General features: G+C 45.5%; 1 protein-coding gene across 1 annotated transcript in view; it reads left to right on the top strand.

The window, feature by feature from the left end:
• The first annotated feature begins 7648 nt into the window (after positions 1-7648).
• SLC25A33 (solute carrier family 25 member 33) overlaps positions 7649-23705 on the top strand; it is a 30421-nt gene continuing 14364 nt past the window's right edge. Inside the window, exons 1-2 of the mRNA XM_057531345.1 lie at positions 7649-7952; positions 18902-19081. Coding sequence (XP_057387328.1) covers positions 7897-7952; positions 18902-19081 — 236 coding nt within the window. The 5' untranslated portion in view covers positions 7649-7896. The remainder of the gene's footprint in view (positions 7953-18901; positions 19082-23705) is intronic.

Genomic DNA, 23705 nt, shown 5'->3' on the forward strand with positions numbered 1-23705 from the left:
CCCCTAATCCAGTCCTGGGAGGTTTGGAACATAGAGTCTGGAGCCCAACCACACTGGTTCAAAGCCTCTGTGCCTCAGTCTCCTCATCTGTAAAATGGGGACAAGAATAACATTCTCCACCTCACGGGGTTGTTGGGACAGTTGAGTGAGTTAATACAGGCACAGGTGCTCTATAAAGGCTACTAGGATTCTGGCTCCCTTTTGTACACCTGCCCCCTCCCTTGACCTGGGCCCAGGGTAACAGCAGCCCCGCTCTGCCCCACTTAGACTGTGGGGCTGCCAGGCCTGCAACCAGAGCCAGCTACCCATGGGAGGACAGCAAATGTGGGATAATTTCCAGGAGCTAATGAAGCCTTCAAACCCTGGTGCCCTGGTTCCCCCTCCCTGGGCCAGGCAGCCCAGGAAAAAAGCCCATTGAGAAGTCAGCCGTCAGAGCCTGAAGGACAGTCCCAGGATACACAGGCACCTGTGCCCTCCTGCACGTCTGCAGGGACCCACTGGGACTCTAGCCCTACTCCCATGTCCCCTGTCTACCAACTCCCCTGTGGTCCTACAGGAAGCCAGAGAGAGCTGTAATTTCCCCCAGTTCTGTCAGGTACAGCTGAGCTGAAGCTGCCCCAAGAAAAAGAGCCCTTCTCCACCCAGCTTCCCCAAGGCAGATCCTCAGTGCATTTCTCCTGTTTTGCTTACACGGGTGGGTGGTTTTCGGAGCAGTGTGAAGGGGTACACTGGGGTCGTCACTGGGCTCTGACATCCGCCGTCATCAGCATTGGAGTTGGGACGAGCACCCTGGCTCTAGGTCATCTATGTTGGGCCCACACATTTTTTTTTTTTTTTTTTTTTGGCCCTGCCGCGCAGCTTGCAGGATCTTAGTTCCCCGACCAGGGATAGAACCCCAGGGCCACAGCAATGAAAGTGCTGAGTCCTAACCACTGGACCACCAGGGAAGTCCCTGGGCCCATGCTTTAAAATCATAACTGGTCCAGGCTAGGCCAGGAGAGCCCAGCGTGACAGTCAGCAAGTTGGGGGAAGAAGGTAGAGGAAGCCATGCCCCCGCCAGCCGAAGGCTGTAACGGGAGTGCCCCCCAGTCCATTATACGTGGGCTCAGAAAACCAGCTGTCTGCCACAGGGACCACGGTCTGTATCCCCACCTCTCACCCATCCCTCACACAGTCTGTCATCTAAATAAATGCACAGCCCTTTCCTCTGCCCACTATGTCCTGACCCTGCTCTAGGCTACCACTCTTTTCTTGTCTGCACCATTCAAACATCTCTCTGATTCTAATCTTCCACCAACCAATTCTCTGACCACACAGCAGCCAGAAGCATCTTCTTCAGAAGTCTTCTCAGGTCGTACCAGTGCCCTTTTGAAACCACCACCCTTCAGTGGCTTCCCATTCCCCCCAGGATAAAGTGCAAAATCCTGGGCCTTATTGGTCTGACCTGGCTGCCCTCTCTCCCTGCCATTCTCTGGCCGCTTGGGACTTGTTCTCTCTCCAGGCCTCAGGCCCTTTGCCCCTGCTGCTCTTCCTCCATGGGCCATTCTCCCCCCTCCTTATAGCCTGGTTCATTCCAGGTCAATCTTCAGGTCTCCAAGAGACTGAAGTCCCAGGCATGCAGGACCCTATAAAATTCATCCACTAAGGATGCCCTGTGCCAGGCTCAGGTTTGCAACAGAGAAGCGGGCAAATCAGTATTTGTTGCATGAATGCATGAACGAATGAACGAGAAGTGTCTGCCCTGTTTCTCTCTCCTGCTCAGCCCCGTCCGCCTCAGTGGTTGGAAGCTGCTTTGGCTCTAGACACCGTTGCCTCTCCCTGTAGGATGGCTGCATCCACCTGATGGTCCTGGCCCAGCATCGCTCAGAGGTCAGCACAGTCGGCACTGGGTACCAGGTTGAGGAGGACAAGGGGCGTCTCCCCAGTTCAAGACCCCACCCTGTGGACAAGAACCCAGACCCTGCTTCTCAAAGTCTCTCACCCAACAGCCTTGCCAACTGCCAGCAGCAGCCCCCTCCCCAATCAATGTAGCTTAAACCCATATCAAGGGGCTGGGGAGCCAAAAGCATGATAATAATGAGGCTTATGTTTACTGGCAGTTTCTCTGGCCAAGGCACAATTAGCTTATGTAATCCTCTCCACAACCCCGAGAGGCAAGCACTATTAGTATCTATCTCCTCTTTATAGTAGGGGAACAGATGCTCAGAGAGGTTAAGTGACTTGCCCAAAGTTCTGGAACTTGAACCCACACGGCCTGACTCTAGGTGGGTATGGTTAACCTTTGTGGCCACTTGGTGGTAAAGCACTCCCATTCTGCAGGCAGGGTAGCTTGCCTAACCTCATCTAAGCTCAGTTTGCTCAGCTGCAAAATGGGTATAATAAGAGGTCGTGGCTTGTTGGGAGGATTAAATGAGATAGCACTGGACCTGGCTAGCGTGAATGTTCTTGCCATTGTCTCTCTCAGGGATCTGTGACCTCAGGCAAAGTCCTCAGCCTGGCCGCTCTGGTGGAATAACACTCACCTCCCAGGCTTGATGGGAGGATGAAGTGAACCACTGCTCCACAATCCCTCATCCACCATCCTAAAATCCAGAAAGCCCCGAAAATTGGAGGCTAACTCCCTTGGCAGCAGAACCTGACCTAGAGCCACCTCATGCGGCGGCAAACTCTGACCTTGCTGGATCATGAGGCTATTTACATGGTGTATTTTAATCCCACACGGTGTGACTATCCAGAACTGTTCTGTGCTTGCTGATGGAGTGCTGCCCTGGGGCTGGGGTGTCATCTAGTATGCAGTATATGCACCGTCCAGTGTTTCTAAAATCATCAGAATAGCTCTGACCTGTGACACACACCCCAGGGTTTTGGATAAGGGGCTGTGTTTACAGCATCCTCTGCACAAGGCTGGCATATAGCAGGTGATCAGTAAATAACCGTTCTCTCTTCTTTTAGGGTTACACATGTCCTTAGCCCCTCTCTCCAGCCTGCTCTGCTCTTTTAAATTGGAAATGAGAGTTCTTGTGCATTTCAATGGATGCAAATAGATACTTGGTGAGAATCCTGGTCATAACTACTGTGTATTCAGTATTGATCATGGGTAGGGCTCTAAGCTCTTCATGTGTCCTACCTCAGACCACACAGCTGGGTGGTTAAGAAGTGCATTCCCTTTGTTCAAATCCCAGCTCTGTCACTTATTAGCAAGGCCTGCTGTGTGATGACCTCCCCCCCACCCCATGACATAGTAAATGGGGATACAGTCATAGTTCCAACTGAAAGTGTCCTAGAAGGACTTAGAACAGTATGTAGCACATACTCAGTGTTAGCAGAATTATTATTATTAATCTTCACTTTGAAGTACATACCGTAACTAGCCTGGTCGAACAAGTGGGGTGACTGAGGCATGGGGAGACTAAGTAACTTGGCAGTTGGGCGACACAGTGCTATATTCTACTGGCTCTCAGAAGTTCAGGACAAAGGGAAGAGTGGGAGGGAGGGAGGGAGGAGGGAAGAAAAAGGGCATTATCCACCCCGGCAGTGCCTGCCCAGCCGGACAGACTGTCCAGTCAAGTCCCAAGCTTTATTCAAAATGTATCAGAAGCACAAGTCTGGGCCTCCTAGAATTTACATTTTACTGAAGGCGCTTTCCTTTTAAGAAACGGTCAGGAAAACGTGGGGTCGGGAATAATGAGCTCACAAATCATTTGGAAAAACAGGTTCCAGCCTGTGGACAAGGAGAGGGAGACCCACTGGCAGTGGCTTATCCTTGCAGGAGCCAGAACAACACGGCCTTTCATTAGTGAGAAGGCTTGGCTTGCGGAGCCTCATTAGCATTGTAACCAGAAACCCAGCTCAGGCTGGGTCTGGTAAAGAGAAAGGAAAGGAGGGAGAGAGGCTGCTGGCCTGTGTCCTTTGCCCCCAGTCACACCACCTGCCCCTGCTTCCCTCCAGCCCCCAGGCGGGCACAGGTCTTTCAGCATCTCCTGAGATGTGGGACCCCTCAGGAGAGACTTGTCCCTGCCCCAGCCTTAGACTCTGCAAAACTGAAATGCTCCTTACGAATCTCTGCAAAGAAATGAAATCCCAGGTCCTGGGGGTGGGATGGGTGGTGGGATGTTTTCCCTAGAGTGTCCCTTTTGCAGAAAAACAAGGATTAAAGAAGCAATTAAAGGTTTGACAGCCAACTGTCAGAAGAAGAAAGCAAAAAGAAACTGGTAACAGGTCAGCAGGAAGCCTCAGGACCTTCAAAACCAAAACCTCAGGTTTGGTTACCAAAACCCCAAGCAAGTCTCTCCTCCAGACCCCACCAAGTCTGGGAGTAGTCCACGTCTGAAACTAAGCAATGCCTAAGTGGATCTCCGGGTGTAACTATCTGTCTGTGCCCTTCCACATTTCTAAACTTGATATGATGTACACATATGCATTTCTGTAGTCTGCCTTACTTTTTTCTTTTTAATGAGTATTATTGAGATATAATTTACATACAATAAAATGCACCCATTTTAAGAGTAAGTTTTAATGAGTTTTGACAAGTGTGTATACCCTGACCAGAATACAGAACACTTTCATCACCCCAAGACATTCCCCTGGTCTCTTCGTAGTTAATCCCCTTCCCAGCCCCAGGCTCAGCCCCAGCCCCAGGCATCTACTGATATGTTCTCTGTCACTGTAGACTAGTTTTGCCTTTTCTAGAATTTCATATATAGAATCATGTACTCCTTTATGTCCGGCTTCTTTGTTGTTATTGTTGGGGTTTTCTGATGCTATTGTAAATAAAATTTTTTTAAACTTCATATTCACACTGTTTGCAGCTAGCAAAAGAAGTATTTCTTTTTTTGTATATTGACCTTGTCTCCTTTGAGCTTGCTAAATTTACTAATTAGTTCTAGCAGTTGTTATATAGATTCCTTAGGATTTCCTGGTAAACTATTACATCATCTATGACTAAAGACAGTTATACTTCTTCCTTTCCAATCTTTATGCCTTTTATTTCTTTTTCTTGCCTCATTGCACTGACTACGACCTCTAGTACCATGTTGAATAAATGGCAAGAGCAGACATCTTTCCTTGTTGCCAATCTTAGAGGGGCAGGCATGCGGTCTTATGCCATTAATTATGATGTCAGCTGTAGGTTTATTGTGACACCCTTCAGCAGGTAGAGGAATTCCTTGCTCCAGTTTGCTAAGAACTCTTTTCAGGAATGGGTATCCTGTGTTGTCAAATGCTTTTTCTGAATAGAGTCAATACTCAATAAAAGTGTCTTGAATGAATGAATCAGATAGCTTCCTTGACATGGGGCTCAAACAATGTATGCTTTTCAACATTTTGTCAGAAATGTCCAGACTTCTCTCTGGGAATGTCCCAGTCTTCTCTCCCACCGACACATACATCAGGGAATGAATGCTGGTCCAGCTCATTGCCACATGGCACAGCAACATGGCCTGGTAACCACAGCCACAGTCCCTTGGCTGAGCCGTGAGGGACAGGAGAAAAAAGCACTCCATTTCCCCCAGGCAAGCAGGGGGCAGCTTCACAGAGAAGGTGACTTCTGAGCTGGTCTCAGAAAAGGTCCAGAGGAGTCTGGCCAATGGAGGAAGGGGACATCCTAAGCAACAGCATGTTCCAAGGCAGGGAGGCATGAAAGATTGTTGCATCAGCCACTAACTAGATGTGTGGCCTTGGGCAAATCTATTCTGCTTATCCTTAAAAAGGGAAGGAAAACAACAGGGCTGCCAAAGAGTGTGAGTATCCAATGAGATAACTACATGAAAGACCTTGCAAAAACTCTTAACATGAAGGCAGCATTACTATTAACAAGGGGATGGGGAAGCCTGTTTATGTGTCCAGCACAGCCTAGACTGACAGTCCTTAGGGAAAGAAGGAGGGGGCAGGGTGCTGCTGTGGTGTGAGAAGCCTGGGTCCCAGTCTCAGACACCTCTATGGGAGAGCAGCCAAGATGGAGGGCTGTGCTCCAAGGATGGAATCTCCTTGGGTTTAGAATCCCACCCGGATGGGAACAGCTCCCTCCTGGTTAATAGGGTTGCATTACTCTCTCCTGTTTCTACTCATGCCTCATAAATCGTCTTCAGCTAAAACCAGCACTGACTTTCTGAGCAATTGAATCAAGGGATTTGGGAGATCCAGGAAGCATGAAGAAAAACCTTTCTTTTTTCCCTGCCTCCCTCATTTCCTTCCTTCCTTCTTTTTCCCCAAATATGGAGCACTAGTATGGCTTTCCCCCTTCCCGGGGGAGTAATGGCTTTAATATACAGCATTCACTGTATTTGCGTTTTGGATGACTGCTCCTAAGAGTTGTTTTTAAAGAGTCCTCCCAGCAATCAAATACCTAGCTCCTGTGTTTGCACACAATTTCCCTTCTGCTCAAGCTCTTGTTGTGTTTACACACAGGACATCTAGCAGCTTGGTCTGATCAAGGTACTGCTTTTAGCAGCTCTGGGAGACTGAAAACAAAGTGTTGGTATATTCTGTACCTGGTGCCTCTGGAGAGGGGTGAGAGTGGAGGACGACAGACTAAAGGGTTGAAGGGGTGGCCTGTGAGAGCAGGTAGAAGACTTTTGTTACAAGAGACGAAGACTTGAAACCAGCAGCAGCAGTGAAAGGAGCACAGAGAGGGGGATACTTTGGGAGAATTCCAGGAAACAGAAGTGCCAGGTGGACTTGTGGGGGGAGGTAGGGGAGAGATAGAGAGGAGTCCAAAGTAACAGGAAAGTTTCTGGCGTTGGTGACTGTGCAGATGGTGGTGTCACCATCTTCCAAGACAGGAAATACAAGAAGCAGACAGGTTTGGGGGAGGGGAAGAATTATGTCTCGAGTTCTGCTCAGGACATTTATTCATTCGTTTCTTGGGCATTACTAGTGGCAGATACCTTGTCAGGAAACACCGTGAACAAAAGAAACAAAGTCCCTGCACTCCTGAAGCTTACACTTCAGGGGCGGAAGGACAGTTTTTACACAAATAAAAGAACAAAGTAACTGCAGGAGGCTGTGTGAGGAAATTAAGCAGAGTCGTGTGGTTGAGTGTGCTGCAAGGGGGGCCAAGGAAGGCCTGTGTGTCCAGACTTGGAGTTAAGAAGTTGCCAGGCTGAGTCTGACAGTGACCCAAGGACATACAAGCAGAGAAGCAGCTCGGATAGAGAAGCTCAGAAATCTGGGCTGGAGATGATCAGAAAAAAGGCCAAAAACCGTATCGCAGCATATAATGCTATTTCTAGAAAAATCAAAGATACACAAAATGATACCACAGGTACCCTGGGGGTTAAGGCTATTTGGATCTTGTTTTTCCCCTAAACTGGGTGATGAGTACAGAGGTGTGAGATGTCATATGTAATTTAAATACTTTTTTACACAGCGTATCACAAAGTAAACTGGACTAAAAAAAGGAAAAAAAGCCAGGCGCAGCGTCTCACTAAGCTCAACGAAGCCCCGTTTCTGTACCTCCCTCATCAGGGACCAGGCAGCCTTGGCCGGTTCTCGCTTCACGCGCATTGGCTCAGGCAGTCGCCCCGCCCACGTCCGCCCGCCAGCCAATGGGCGTGCGGGATCCGGGTCCACACCCCCGCCGCGCACCGCCCCGGGCCCGCGCCGCCGAGTGACGTCACGGCCCGGCCCCCGCACGTGACAGCCGCGCGCCGGGCTCCGGCTGGCTGCTGGGCTCCCGCTGGCTGCCGGGCTCGCGCCGCAGAGGCAGGTGAGGCGCCTGTGGCCACGCGGCAGAGGGCGCGGGCCGAGGGAGCCAGTCGTGGGGGCGCGCGCGCATGGAGGCGGTGCCGGCGGCCTCCTGAGGACAGCCGGGAGAGCGGAGCGGCCACCTCGTGCATCCGTCAAGCCGCCTCGAGCCCGCGGCACCCGGCGGCTGCGGGCCGCGGAGCCGGCGCGGCCATGGCGACGGGCAGTCAGCAGAAGGAGAACACGTTGCTTCACCTCTTCGCCGGCGGGTGAGTGTCCCGGCCCGACTCCGCGCCCCCGCCCCGCGCCCTCGGTGCGCCGGGGCCGGTTACCGGCCCTCTCGGGGCTGAAGCTCCGCCTCCCTAAAGAGGAAGCCCCGGCGTGGGGGTGGTGGGAAGCGTCGAGGGGAGAAGGGCCTGTCCCACCTCCTGGCCGCATCCCCGGAGGGTGATTTTACGCCGCGTGCGCCGCGCCCACGCCCACCCCCATCCCCACGGCATCTCCAGCTTTTTCTCCTTTTAAACAGTTAGTGGCTGGTCTGACGAGTGTCACTCGGGGGCCGTCCTGCCTGGCCACGCTGCGCTTAACGACCCTCTGCCTAGATTCTCCTCCTGGGCCTTTTCCCGAAGGCTCTGGGCGGTCTTGGGGATGCTCCGTTTGGCCCGGGAGTCCCTCAGGGTAGCGCAGGGGCGAGTTCAGATGGTCGAGAGGGCTGCCGGTATTGGGCATCAACAGGGGCCTGGAAAGTGCTAGTGAACCGTGATGCTGCGGTCAACAACCTGTGGGAGAGCAGTCGGGAAGGTGTGCTGAAATGCTTCTCACCTGCTGGTTGAAGCGTCCAACGTCAGAAACAACATTAAATCTAAGATGTGCCCTGTTTTGAAAGTATCATTAGTTTGATCGTCACGGCACCTTGTATTTTTTCAATGGAGGCAACGTATTTTTAGGGAGCTGGGGTGGTAGGGGGTTAGGAAGGGAGCTGGTGTTTTTGTTTGTTTCAGAAAATAAAAGTAAAAATGTTTTGTATTAGTAATTTGTTTTCTTTTAATGCAGTCTTTGGGTCCTTTTGGAGTCTTCTAGATGTTTGGAGTCTTATTTGAGGACCTCACAGGCCTGGCACAGCCATTTTTAAGTGTAGGACATTCTGCATAAAGTAGAATTTATCCTGGATTATTATCTTGATTTGTGTATTTTAGTTGCAGCTTAGTGTTTTAGTTACTACCCAGATATGTTCCTTATTACAAACAAGTAATGGTTGAGAATTTATTTGCAAAAATGACCATGATGAAAGTGTTCCTGAGCGCTCTGTACTTTTTATCATAGTGGATTACCCAGTTACGTTGTTTCTCCGGTCGGAAAATTGGTTGTTCTTCATACACAGGAACGATTTCTCATTCAGCCCTTCCCTATCAATCCCCCTCCTTTTGCTTCATTTCCCCCTTGATACTTACTTTGAGAGTAACACAAGGTTTGGGGAGGGACTCCTAAATTAAGACAGTACATTAATTTGTCATTGTGGGGAATTTTAAACAAGTTGACCATGTGATTTAAGTCATTTCTCAAGCTAAGAAGGATAGCTAATCTTTTTTTTTTTTTAATGATTTTATACTCAGTGATTTTGATTTACAGTTTTTAAGTGAGGTGGTCTTTTAAAAAATTCTTGTATTCCGAACTGGGAGAGTTACTTGCTCTGGAGCAGCCTCTGTGAGGCTTGCTTGGTAATTGATTCCCCTGTCGACATGAATCTCCCTACACGCCCTTCACAGTGCCCTCTGGCTGCTGATCTCCTCCCGGAGCACCAGCCTCTTACCTTGTGATGGAGGAAAACTGCAATAGCCAGCACAGCTGTGGACTGATTGAAACGTGGAGTTTATTAGAGTGGTGCCTGGGGCTATTGTATTTAATAGGTTTCCTTTCCTTCATTAGCAGTTCTCGGGATTCCTTGCAGATATGCAAGAAAGAAAATAAATCTTCGAAAAGGATGCTTTCAGAGTAACTAATTGGATTTCTACTCATTCCCACTAGCCTAAAATATACTACTTCCATTTCTTTTAGGGAAGATCATTAAAGGAGCTAAGTATCCAATGGATGTATCATGCAGTTAAAATCAGTCAGTGCAGTAGTCCCCCCACTGTGTGGTGGAAGTCTGTGCTGCTTTGCTCCAAGTAACTAGTTTCCACTGTTAAGCTGGCCTCTTTCCAAAGAACTGAGTACTTTCTTTGAAAAGGAGTCAGAGCCCCTGCTTTTTAAGGGGGGCTCTGTGACATTTCTCCTGATTATTGAATAGCCATTGGAAACTAACATCAAACAAGTTTAATGCTATAACTAATTAATGATACTGAGTAAATATTTTTATCAGGTATAACAGGCTTATGAATAGTTGAAAATTAATTTTAGATCCTGGAAAGTAAAAACTACACCCAAAATAACTCGCTGTCTTTTAAATTTCTTAAAAAAATTTTTAAGCAGTTTTGTGTGTTCTTCGCAAGGCAAAAATACTCCGAAGTTAACCTATAATAGTCATCTTTTTAATATAGTGTTGCCCTTTAAGAAAGAAGAGAACTGGAGGAGAAACACCCACAAACCAACACCTAGAAATAAGCACTTTAGAATCAGGTCTGTGTGTGTATATGTGCACCAAATGTAATTTCATAGTTAATTTTAAAATAGGCTCCCATTCTTTATACATTGCTTCCTCCTTAGAAATATGTTGGGTTTTGATGGCAGCGTGGTAGTGAATTCTCTGAATGTACTCCTAATCAGTCGTTACTGTTCTGTGGTTGCAGTGAAGAAGGTAAACACAGTTTCCAAGCCCAGTGACAGGAATTCAGGGAGGCTCTTATAGTGATTTATGACAGGGCTACCTAATTTATTCTGATTACATAATTTCTTTCTGATCTTTCATTGCTAATTTTTTGCCGTTATAAACTGGACATCCTTATGTGTACCTGTGTAGTTGTCTGATTATTTCCTTAGGATAAACCATTAGAAGTACAATTGCTGAGTCAAAACACATTTTTAAGGCTTTTGATAGCTACCAGCATCTTCATAAGCCATCTGTTAGGGTGGTTTGCTTCTGTGTGAGGGAACCTCATTCATTTGATGTCGATTTTTAGTATTTTTAGGGATTCTGCTGTTTTCTGCTTTCTCTCCTCCTATCCCCAAATCTGGGTAGTATTGTTGTCAAGACAAAAAACCTAAACAAATTTTATTGTAAACCTATCATTCCTTTTCTACTGTTTAAACCAGACCATTAAGAGAACCACTGAAATCCTCCGAAGTGGCCCTTCTGTGTCTAGGCCTTATGTCTGTTGAGAAAAATCTCTTCTTAAACTTCCCCTATCAAATGACTTGGGGATTCTGGTTGTGCGTGTAGTGTTGGTGATGTCCTTCGCCTGCTGAACAAGCAACACCGTGGCAGGGTGGCGATTCAGGAGAGTACTCAGCACCTGAAATAGCTGTGCTAAGCTGCCCTTAGATTAGAGGTTGATGGCCTCGATAATATGCATTAAGTCTTATTTTTATGGCATGGTTTTGTCATTAAATGTACTTACATAGCCTTTAAAATGTATTTTAATGGGGATATGGTATGTCTTTAAGGTTTTTAAAATATGTAACCTAAGACAATGTTCATAATTCAGTATTTGCCCCCATTACGGACAGCTGTCACCTGGCGTACTCCTGTACTGTCCTTGTCCCTACAGATTTAATCTGTATCAGCTAATGGTTAGTTTTGAAGTGTTAGGCACATGTTAATATATCTGCTAAGGAACGATGTAGAGAAGATGCAAGATTTATTTGCAATGATGAAAGAAGTTTTGAGATAGTGTGCCCATTTATCTTATATAAGGCTTATATAAATGTATTAAGGCTATAAATTGACTTTGATTTCATCCAGTGTATTTTATATATGTGACATTTTTTAAAAATGTATTGTGTTTGGATGAAAGATTCCTGCTAGAATTTAAGCTTCATGAGGGTAGCACCCATGTCTGTTTTCTTCACTGGTCCATCCTAAGTACAGTGCCCACCCCACATGTTAGAGATACTTCACTGATACTTGTTTAATGAGTAACTAACTGATGTGGCCTGTTAAATTGTCCCAAATAAAGAAAAGCAGTACTTTATTTGCGAATTATGAACATGGTTCTGTAGTTAAGATTTGCTAAAACTGAATTGGCATAAGGTAATATTATTTTGGATTTGTGTATTTGTGAAAGATAATGATTCTCTTCAGATTCAGCAGGTACTGTAGAGGTTTTTTTCAATAAATTTATTTATTTATTTTTGACTGTGTTGGGTCTTCATTGCTGCACGAGGGCTTTCTCTAGTTGCGGAGAGCAGGGGCTACGCTTCATTGCAGTGTGTGGGCTTCTCATTGCGATGGCTTCTCTTGTTGCAGAGCACGGGCTCTAGGCGCGTGGGCTCGGTGGTTATGGCATGCAGGCTCAGTAGTTGTGGCACAGGGCTCGGTAGTTGTGGCTCGTGGGCTCAGTAGTTGTGGCTTGCAGGCTCTAGAGGACAGGCTCAGTAGTTGTGGCCCATGGGCTTAGTTGCTCCATGGCATGTGAGATCTTCCCGGACCAGGGCTCAAACCCATGTCCCCTGCATTGGCAGGCGGATTCTTAACCACTGCGCCACCAGGGAAGCCTGCAGAGTTTTTTTGTTCGGGTGCTGTTTCAGATTTTTTTTCCTAAATGAGGTAGAATATAGAAAATGGCATCTAAAGGATAGTTAGCTGCATCAAAAAATATGCGTTTTGCTTTTACTGAGTGAATACAGAATTTGCATAATCAAAATCTTCTAAGCCCTATGCTAGGGATTCAAATAAAACATTCCAGATAATTATGTATAAAGAGGCACTCTTTTTTTTCAAGTAGTGACAACAGAGGTAGCAGATGAAAGGAGGAAATTACCAAAAGCTCCAAAGATTGGGATCACAGGGTGTCTGGCCGTATTATTAGTTAGTAGAATCCATATTGTAGTTAATGTATAAGCTGTGAGTCTGGAAACCAGTTTACTATCAGTTGGGTAGCACTTATAATAAAGAGCATCTTGGTCTTGGCTTTAGTGTCTAAAATGAGTGAGTGTATAGAAAACAGCTTCTTGTTGAAAACATCTAGGTTTTAAAATCCTCCTTGTTGCTTGAAACTCAGAGTTAAAAGGTAAAAATTTGTGTACATAATTTTAAAATTTTGTCTCTGATCACATAAAGATTGTAGATAAATGCAGTGTATATATTGTAGTAGTAATAGTCCTGTTTGTTCTGCTATAAAGTGGAGGGGAGGAGCCTAATCCACAGGTGGAAAAAACCAGCAAGGCCTATGTGGGTAAAGGTAAACAGTTAAACACATCTTTATGTCATAAACACAAGACTTCAGTTCTGGGCAGGAAGAATGAGAGAAGGTAGAGAATGAGGGGACGGGGAAGGAACAAGTAGTAAAAGATGAAAAAGGTGCAGAAAAACACAGGTAATAGGTTTTTTTTTTTTTTAGAAAATTAGGCAAATAGGTTTCAGAGAACAACTACCTCTTGTGGCTGCTTTGAGACGTGTGTAATTTACCTGCTGAACAAGCAGCGACGTGGCAGGATGGTGATTCAGGAGAGTACTCAGCATAGTTTAGTGGTCTAAGATATGGGTATCCAATCAGAATTAGTCAGTCTCTTGACTGTGTGATGCCAGGACTGCGTCACCGTGAAACTCAATGTCGAATGTGACTTTTCCTGCCTTCTGAGCATTGGCTACCAGGGCCCCCAGCTGAACCTACTCTAAGACTTAGAAGGAGGTGGCAGAATTTGGCTGACTGCCATTGACCGCTGCACCACGGGCTGTATATGCAGAGCAGAAAGGTTATAGTTGTCAGCATTGTGGCGTTTGGAGTGTTGAGAGAGGCTTTTCCCGTCACTGTCCCCTTCCCTGTCACCAGCCCCTACTGGTCTGTAGGTTGAGGGAGGTTGTGAGGCTGAGGGATGGGCACCTTGCTCTGTGTCCAGAGGCTTCCTGAAGGCGGGAGGCTGCTGCATTATTGGCCCACGCCAGCAGGATGAGAAGGGGCAGTGTGGTGTGCTTGGGAAGGACATAGGGCTGACTTCCTACCCAGTGCCAGTCTTGTTGCTTCGTGGTGGGTGTGGAAGGACACTAGTGGGCTCCATCGGCTTGGTGTCAAGGAGCATGGGGACCAGAGGAAGGAAGGACACCTGGTGCTGCCTGCAAGGTTCCCAGGCCAAGTTAGGCCAAAAGGAGATTGGGGGATGGACTGCTGGTGGGCCGAATACAGGGGTTCTCAGTGTCGGGGCTCTTGGGGAGATTGAGCACCACCCCAGGGAGGCATGCGCACCATTTACACTGACTCATAACATTCGCCAAGGCCACCAATATACGTAACACATGGCCAGGTGGACCCACAGCTAGACCTGGACCATTTACATAGACTGCTTCTCTCCCAGTCCTCGTGCCCAGAGAGCCCTAAAAGGAAGGGAAGGAAAAAAAGGCGAAAGAGCAGACCAAGTCCCCTCAATGTGTTCACGAGACTGAATTTGAACAGCTGCGAGGACAGGAGAGGCAGGATTCGGTGGAGCACAGCTGAAAAGCAGTGCCAGGGAGGACCGGCAGACAGAGCTGAGGTCTACACCGTCTCTGGATGGAGATTCCTGAAGGGCTCCGTTAACGCCTTCTGCAGAGTCGCGGTGGATGGGGCTTCATCCCAGCTAGTTGACCGGGTGAGGAGCCAGGCTAATATTGAAGGTCTTTGCATTGAAGAATTGAGAATTGACAGGACCTTTTTTTCCTACAAGGAATATAATTTGTTGTACTCTGAAGTGCTTTGGACCCAACTTGACTAAATATCTTCAGAAAATTTAGAAAGCCAATCTAGGGAAGGCAGTGTTTTGATTCATATGATGTTATCTCCTCAGACTGATGAATGTCCAGGACGTGTGGTTCATGAAGAAAGAAAAAGCAGTTGAACTGAAAGATTAACTTTTAAAATTCTGCTGTGAAATGTCTTAAATTTCAGGAAGAATCTTCTTTGGACAATTTAGTTTAATGTCAGAACTTGTCTTCTAATTAAGAGTATTTTAGTGAATTTGCATCCAACACAACTTAATGATTTAAAATATCCTTTGGGGGGACTTCCCTGGCAGTCCAGTGGTTAAGACTCCGCACTCCCACTGCAGGGGGCATGGGTTCGATCCCTGGTCAGGGAACTAAGATCCTGCATGCCAACCTGCATGCCAAGCTGTGCAGCCAAGAAAAAAAACAAAAGTCCTTTGGGTATTTTTCATCTAAGATTTTTTTTCCTGGTAGATGAGGAAGGGCTTAGCTACTGAGTTTACAGTTGGCAGTGCTTTCCCAGCTTTTAGTTGTTCCCCGTGACGCTGCGAGGCTGCCTCGTCCCTCTCGTGGGAGAGGCACCTGGAGAGCCTCAGCTTGCCCTGAAGGAGGCCGGGACCTTTTCACCGCCCCACCCCTGCCCTGGGCACGGTGTGTAACGTGTAGAACGGTGGCTGTGGAGTGAGTGTGGCCCGCCATCGCCAGGAGGTGCCCAGCTCGCCTTCGGTGGGCATTCGCTCTGTTAGCAGGCACCGTCCGGCAGGCCATCCTCTGATCGGTGGCATTGGTGTGGATGACAATTGGCCGAGGTAAGGAGCACTGCTGACCTGGGGGCAAACCAAAGGTGGTTGACCCGTGTCGTATTGGAACTTGTTGACTTTCTGATGAAAGAATTTACCCAAAGCTCTATTTATTTTATTTATTTATTTTTTTCAGCGACGTGGAGTCAGGTTACTGACTTCAGATATTTCTTTATCTTACTCTGGAGCTTGTAAGTTTTCCAATGTTTAAAATGTTATACTGTTTTTCAAGCACATGGCTCTTTTTAAAAAATATTTATTTATTTGGTTGCACTGGGTGTTAGTTGTGGCAGGTGGGCTCTTTAGTTGCGGCACGTGGGCTTCTTAGTTGTGGCATGCAAACTCTTAGTTGTGGCATGCGTGTGGGATCTAGTTCCCTGGCGAGGGATCGAACTCAGGCCCTCTGCATCAGGAGTGTGGAATCTTAACCACTAGAGAAGTCCCGAACCTGTGTATTTTAATGCCAGGGATACAAAGATGAATACAACGCAGGTCCTGATCTTCAGTGTTTTCCAAAGAGTAGAACCTGTGTCGCTGGTGGTATGGGGGTGGCTTTAGATGGTACAGGACATTGTTACCTAGAACCAGCCCATCAGACGTGCAGTTTCATGGATATTATTGTTTAAGAAAAGATGAAAGTAGGTATTCTAGGATAAATAGGTGAAAAATATTTAAATTTTAAGTTCAGGTAATATTTCAGCATGAACAAATTGTAAAGGGTAGTTTGGGGAACGCTGACCCACAGAGACAGTGCATGTAATGAAATCCCAGAGGATGAATTGATTAGTTCTGACTGAGGGAAACACAAGGACTTAATGATTAAAAAGTAAGCTTTAGTTTGATTTTCAACGGAGTCCAAATTAATCAGATTTCAATGAAAATCTGGGTTGTAATAAACACTGATTTTCAAAACAGTAGCATTACCTGAATAACTATTTTGTTTCACTGTGAAAAGATGCATTCTCTAGAATATTCATTGCAACATGAGAGTGAAATTGGAAATGACATGAACGTCTAACGGTAGGAAATAGGTTAAAATATTATACACTGATAGAGAGGAATAGTATGCAACCATTACAAATGGTAGTGTAGGTGTACATTGACATGGAAAGACATTCACGATATCTAGATAAGAAGAAAAAAATGTGAGATTGAAAAGCCACTAATGAAAAGCCCTAAAAGATGTACTAACGTGTTAACAGTGGTTATCTTTTTAAGCTGCTGGGATTTCAACTAATTTTTTTTTAAACTCTTGGTATGCTCTAATTATGAGATGAACATAGGTACCTTTTTTTTTTTTTTTTTTGGAGGCAGAAGCAGTCAAGGGTAGCTTAGGGTTAGGGTTAGGGTACGGCTTAGCGTACGGGTTTGGGTACGGCGTAGGGTATGGGTTAGGGTTAGGGTTAGTTTTAGGGTTAGGGCTCAGTTTAGGGTACGGGTTAGGATTAGGGTACGTGTTAGGGTTAGGGTAGGGGTTAGGATTAGGGTACGCGTTAGGGTTAGGGTATTTATTAAACCTATCCCACTCTCTAGATACCACTTAGCACGTAAAGGAATATTATTTGGCGTCCAGCCATGGAGAAGAGTTTAGACACTAAGATAAGATAAGGAACACACCCATTATAAAGAAATCACATTAGGATTCTCTTTTTAACCTGTTCCTTAAAACACTAGTGCTTAGGAAATCTATTGGAGGCAGAAGCAGTCAAGGGTAGCTTAGGGTTAGGGTTAGGGTACGACTTAGGGTACGGTTTCGGGTACGGGTTCGGATACGGCATAGGGTATGGGTTAGGGTTAGGGTTAGTTTTAGGGTTAGGGCTCGGTTTAGGGTACGGGTTAGGATTAGGGTATGTGTTAGGGTTAGGGTAGGAGTTAGGGTTAGGGTACGCACTAGGGTTAGGGTATTTATTAAACCTATCCCAATCTCTAGATACCACTTAGCACGTAAAGGAATATTATTTGGGGTCCAGCCATGGAGAAGAGTTTAGACACTAGGATAAGATAAGGAACACACCCATTATAAAGAAATCACATTAGGATTCTCTTTTTAACTTGTTCCTTAAAACACTAGTGCTTAGGGGCTTCCCTGGTGGCGCAGTGGTTGAGAATCTGCCTGCTAATGCAGGGGACACGGGTTCGAGCCCTGGTCTGGGAAGATCCCACATGCCACGGAGCAGCTGGGCCCCTGAGCCACAACTACTGAGCCTGCGCGTCTGGAGCCTGTGCCCCGCAACGGGAGGGGCCGCGATAGTGAGAGGCCCGCGCACCGCGATGAAGAGCGGTCCCCGCACCGCGATGAAGAGTGGCCCCCACTTGCCGTAACTAGAGAAAGCCCTCGCACGAACCGAAGACCCAACACAGCCAAAAATAATAAAAAAAAAAAGAAGTAAATAAATAAAGTAGCTATTAAAAAAAAAAAAAAACACTAGTGCTTAGGAAATCTATTGGAGGCAGAAGCAGTCAAGGGTAGCTTAGGGTTAGGGTTAGGGTTAGGGTTAGGGTATGGCTTAGGGTCCGGGTTCGGGTACGACGTAGGGTATGGGTTAGGGTTAGTTTTAGGTTTAGGGCTCGGTTTATGGTACGGGTTAGGATTGGGGTATGTGTTAGGGTTAGTGTAGGGGTTAGGGTTAGGGTACACGTTAGGGTTAGGGTATTTATTAAACCTATCCCACTCTCTAGATACCACTTAGCACGTAAAGGAATATTTTTTTTTTTGCTCTTTTTTTTTTTTTCACACACACACACTGTATTTTATTTTTACAAGAGATAAATAGACTGACACCAAGCATTGTACATGGATGACCACAACAAAAGCAACAATGATTGCAATTACCAAACATGAAACACACTCATACTATGTCATAATATTGACATTCAGTCCAGCAATCCTCCACTGTAACAGCTCCTTTACTTTGCAGTGAAAATTGATTTGTATATTCTTTGCCTCTGAGTCCTTGTGGGATTTTTTTTTTTTTAATTCAGACAGAAAGTCACAAAAATTATACTCATCCTCATCAGTTCACTCAGTCCCATGTAATTGATTTTTTTTTTATCTTGATCTTTTGTTAGCATTTTATGAGTTCATCAGTTTTTCATTAGAGTTCTGAAAATGCTTATTCATTCAGTTCAGCAGTACAGTCAGTTACCAGAAACCTGTACTTGTCAGAGTCTTTTCCATGAATTTCTTGAGGATGAAAGCCTTTTATAGGAACATATTTGCAAAAGCATCAGAGTACACCCAGAACTGTCTGTAAATGACAAAAGACTTAAAAATGACCACTGTTAAAGATTTGATGAAAGTTCATAATAATGCAGTTGACAAGAAAATTAGTTATTTCTGAGATATACATTTTAAAGTAATAACTAGGATTATTACTTATAACATTATACCAGAACATATAAGATTTTTAGAAATTTCATGTAATGTCTGAAACATTTATATTAACATATTTCCATACATATTTCCATACAAATATAAGATTTTTAGAAATTTCATTTTTTAACAGAGAAAAGTTCAGTTTCCCGTTTCATCTGTGTACAGAACAGTATAGCTTTTCTGATCCTGTTGTGATTTCTTCTCTTACAGGTGTGGAGGCACGGTTGGTGCTATTTTCACTTGTCCACTAGAAGTCATTAAGACGAGGTTGCAGTCTTCAAGATTAGCTCTTCGGACAGTCTATTATCCTCAGGTTCATCTGGGGACCATCAGCGGAGCTGGGATGGTGAGACCAACGTCAGTGACGCCTGGACTCTTACAGGTTCTGAAGTAAGTTCAGTCCCGGTTCCAACTCCTGCCCCCAGCCCCCCCACCCCCGCCCCCGCCCCCAGTGTCAATGCAGAATGTTCATCAGGCCCATCGGATGGAATGTTCTGTTTGTACAGGCTTTGTCCAAATTTAAGAATTAGGTTTCTGTACCAATACCTTTGAACTTTGACCTTGCTCTCTTGGCCTGAGGGCTCCCGGTGTGCACGTGATCATCGTCCAAGGACAGTTAAAGTAAACCTAACAAAGCAAACCCAACACCCGTGTTTAAACTGTTGCATCAAAGTGTTGCTCTTGCCCCAAATCTTCTGAGGGCCAGCGAGAAGCTCTGAGGTGGCAGAATGAAATTAAAATGTTTTAAATTACACAAGAGGAGGGTTGTGACTATTTTAAGAGGAAGTAATATGGAAATAAAATGTTGCAATTTTTTACTTTTTATTTGGAAATAATTTTACATTTATAGAAAAGTTGAAGTATATATTTAGTAAAATGGTCTTTAAAATTTTTGTTTCATACCTAGGCTATCTGCCTAATTTATTATTTTTACTGCATTAAAATATCTCATTTGTTTACAAAGTAGCTAAATATTCTTAGGTCAAAGTTGGCTTATCAGTCTCTATGCGTAAGGCAAAATCAGTAATTCAGAAGAGCGCTTGGCAATGTCTGCGTTTTAGCTTGGGGCCTTGTGCTTTAAAAGAGATGTTCAGTAAATGATAGTTGAATTTGACTACACTGATATTCAGAACTCTAGCACTGATCATCGGGAGAGCATGGGTTCAAGAGAGACACAGCTGTGTATCAGTGTGCGTGTTTAATTGGGAAGTGTTAGAAAAAGATGCAGTAAAATGGAAATGCTCTGTCTTAATAACCACAACACTTCACACTTTGGGCAGAGTTCCGTCACGTTTTAGATAAGGTAGAATGGATTGGAAAGCACTTAACTTATTTTTAGGTACGTTTTGTTTGTAAAGCCGACTTCTGAGTCACTCAGGCACCCATGCCAAACACACGTACGAGGGTGCATCCAAGCTCGGGCAAAACTGGGCAGCAGGACCAGCTGCCGAGGGCAAGGTCCCAAGTGGGAGAATCAGAAACCCAGCTAGGGGAAGAGGCGGCTGGTACCCAAGACTCGAGGAAAATCTCTTTCTTTTTTTTTTTTTTTTTTAATTGAACGCTGAGAAGGGTTGGGGAGGCACAAAAGGCAGAAAGTTAGGGGCAGGCGCAGGGAAGGCGGAAGCACAGAGACAGGAGGCACGCTTTGCTCTCAGTAAGGAGAGAGACAAGCCCGTTTCCTCCAAAAACATGGCTCTGAAGACACCCCATCTCAGTTCGCCTTTTTATAAGTGTAGTCACTAGCAGTGTCTCAAATGACACCTTTCTTCTGAGGAACTTAAAATGCTTTGGACCTAGTGAAACAGGTAGTTTGCCAACTCTGCTAACATCCAAGGTGAACTTCCTCTTACATGCTTGCCAACAACGCATGACTAGTGGATTCATCTACTTACTGTAACTGCGAAACTCCTGGCCGGAAGTTGAGGGTGTCACCGGGGCCAAGCCCGTAAGGTAAATGGGACTGCTTCTCTAGTTCAAGTATTTCAGGATGCGTGTTCTGCGCCCCCAGTAACTCTGTCTCTCTATCGCCAGTAAATCTCTCTCCATGTATGTTTATTCCCCAATTAGGACAATTGTTTACTAAAATGTAAACCAAAGGGGAAGAAAAGCCTCTCCATCTTTTAAAACACATGAACAGTGCCCACACCGCACGCAAGACAACCCGTTTTCCTAAGTGGTCTGGCGAGAGACCTTGCCCCCTGCTCCATCCTCGGGAGCAGCGGAGAAACTTCTGCCCAGATGCCTCCAAGGCCCATGCCCCACCCCCCAGTAAAAGCCAAAGCTACCTCCGGGGACTGCCGGTCTCAGCACCCCTGTCACCCACCCCTCCCATTACCTCCCTGACTTCATCTCCTCGTATTTCCCCTCCCGAACCCTTTTGGCTACACCAGCCTCCTGCTGTCCCTTTAAAAGACCGGGAACTCCGGAACATTCCACAGCAGGGCTTTTCTACTGGACATTATCTGTATGGCTGGCCCTCAGTTGTCACTTTTGCAGGAAGACCTTGCAGTGACCATGCTGTTGAAAACTGAGCCCTTCCATCATGCCCTGTGCCTCCGTCCTGCTTTATTTCTATCCACAGCACTCACCTCTATCCAACACACAGTGTACTTTACTTATTTATATTGTTTCTTTTCTCTCCCTGCCCCCACCAGAACGGAAGTACCTCAGAGGCAGGGACTTCGGTTTGTTTTGACCACCGAGGTGTCCCCAAGCGCTGAGAACGCTGCCTGTCACGCCGCAGGAATTCAGGACAAGTAGAATGCGGCACGTCAGTAAGACCCTGACTATGAAGAGCTTGGCACACACTGCTCCCCCCATGCAAATAATAAATATTAGCTGCTAGCGTAATGCAGACTTTTTGTACTTTTGAAACATAAGAATTATAACTGAGTTTCTTGGTAGCCAAGGCAAAAAGGGGACTCTCATACTACATAATTCTCCTCTGGAGAAAGCACACTTGCTCTTCGGGGCAGATGTATGTCATTTCCTATTAATAAGTTCTGAAAGCAGTCTGTTACCCAGTACTTACATCAGACAGTGTACCAGCATAAGAAGCATATCTTTTAGGATGCTTTAATGGAAGCTGACTACTTTTCACTTTACCACCACCCTCCTGGCTCATCTGGATCATTGGACTGCTTTCTGATTCTTCCATTAATCACCCCTAGGCTAGGGCAGTGATGATGGTCTTCAGAGCGGGCTCTTTATCCAGGAAATAGTAAACCGAGGACAGAGATCCAGGCCTTTTCTCTATGCCACAAAGCCCATCAAGGTTATCCCTTCACAGTTTTAGAAGCCATTGGGTTTATCAGATGATTATTCATTTAAAACTAAGCTGCTTATTATTAGTCTTACTCTTCCAAGAAGTACTGCATTTATCTTTTTTTTTTTACTTGTTTTTATTTGTTTATTTATTTTATTTATTTTTATTTTTGGCTGCGTTGGGTCTTCATTGCCGCATGCGGGCTTTCTCCAGTTGCGGCGAGCGGGGGCTACTCTTTGTTGTGGTGCGCGAGCTTCTCTTGTTGCGGAGCACGGGCTCTAGGCACGTGGGCTTCAGTAGTTGTGGCTCGCGGGCTCTAGAGAGCAGGCTCAGTAGTTGTGGTGCACGGGCTTAGTTGCTCTGCGGCATGTGGGATCTTCCCGGACGAGGGCTCAAACCCGTGTCCCCTGCATTGGCAGACGGATTCTTAACCACTGTGCCACCAGGGAAGCCCAAGAAGTACTGCATTTAAAGACTTAACAGACAACAGAATTTGTGTACAGGAAGTTTATTTTTCAAATTACAGATCAGTGTTTGCTTGTGTCTCGTGTTAGGTTAACCTATTAGAGAAAAAATATTCTCCAATGGAGCATCAATTACCTTTATATTTTGAATGTAGTTAGTTACTTAAAAAGAAAAAAGGCAAGATGTTAAAACAATTAGGCTCTCACTATTAAATTTACCAAGGGGTAATTAATAATCCTTTTATTCAGGTATCTGCCTTAAAAAGTCTTACGACTTAATCTTTTTGTTTTTTCCTAATCAGAACTCCTGTTCTTTAAACTACTTCAGGTACTTTATTTTTGTTTTTTGAAGTACCTCTTTAATCTGAAAAGTAGTATGTTAGTGAGGTCATTGCTCTTTTAAAAACTGATGGGTTCAGATGAGAGCTTTGTCCTGGATTGGTCTGTGGTATGCATAGTATGATCTAAAATAGTAAAGAGAATGAAGCGCTCCAAACAGGACCCTAATTTCTTTCTGCATTTCTTTCCTAAATGAAAGTTTCTATGACTGTGGGAAAATTAGTCTGGGTCCTAACAAGCTGAGGAGTACCATTTATAGTAGGAACTTGATTGTTCCAGAAAAGTTTTGTAAACATCCAGCTAGGTTAGCAGTTTGAATTATGTAACAGATTTGACTTTTTGCCCACTGTTAATATGCGTAACTATGGAGACAGCCTTTCTGCAGTTCTTCAAAGGCCTGAGTCACTTGAGGACATGCATTCCCTACTGCATTATAGATGAGCGGCTCCCAGCTCCCTGGAGCCAGAGATTCCCTTAATTGTGTGTAGGTGACCCCTGGGCCGGCTGCACGGTGGACGTTCGTGGGGACCAAAGATGGAGTCTGAACTTTAAAAAATGTTGAATGTATTGACCGTTTGAAATCTTTTACATGCTATACTATAAGGTGTGGGTCACTTCAGGGTGTTATTTGAGAGAAGTTTTGGATGAGAGAGCCTGGCTTTTTAAAAGCCCAATCCTGTTTTGAGAAAGAGTAACAGTAAAGTATTTAAAGTTGAAAACACTAAACTCTGATGCCTGTATTAAGGACCAGATGGCTTGGTTTTGGCCAGTGTGAAAATGCACTGAAACTCCGTGTCCTTCATTTGGAGTGTTAGGTTTACAGAAACCCACGAATTGTCTTTACCCCAACCCTTGCTTCGTGACTTTGTGAGCTACAAACATGAGTTCAGTATTTTTATAACCTATGACCTATAGCTTTTTTTTAAGAACTTTTTTTTTTTTTTAA

This window comes from Balaenoptera acutorostrata, chromosome 1 (genome assembly GCF_949987535.1).
Source record: "Balaenoptera acutorostrata chromosome 1, mBalAcu1.1, whole genome shotgun sequence".
Taxonomy (NCBI): domain Eukaryota; kingdom Metazoa; phylum Chordata; class Mammalia; order Artiodactyla; family Balaenopteridae; genus Balaenoptera; species Balaenoptera acutorostrata.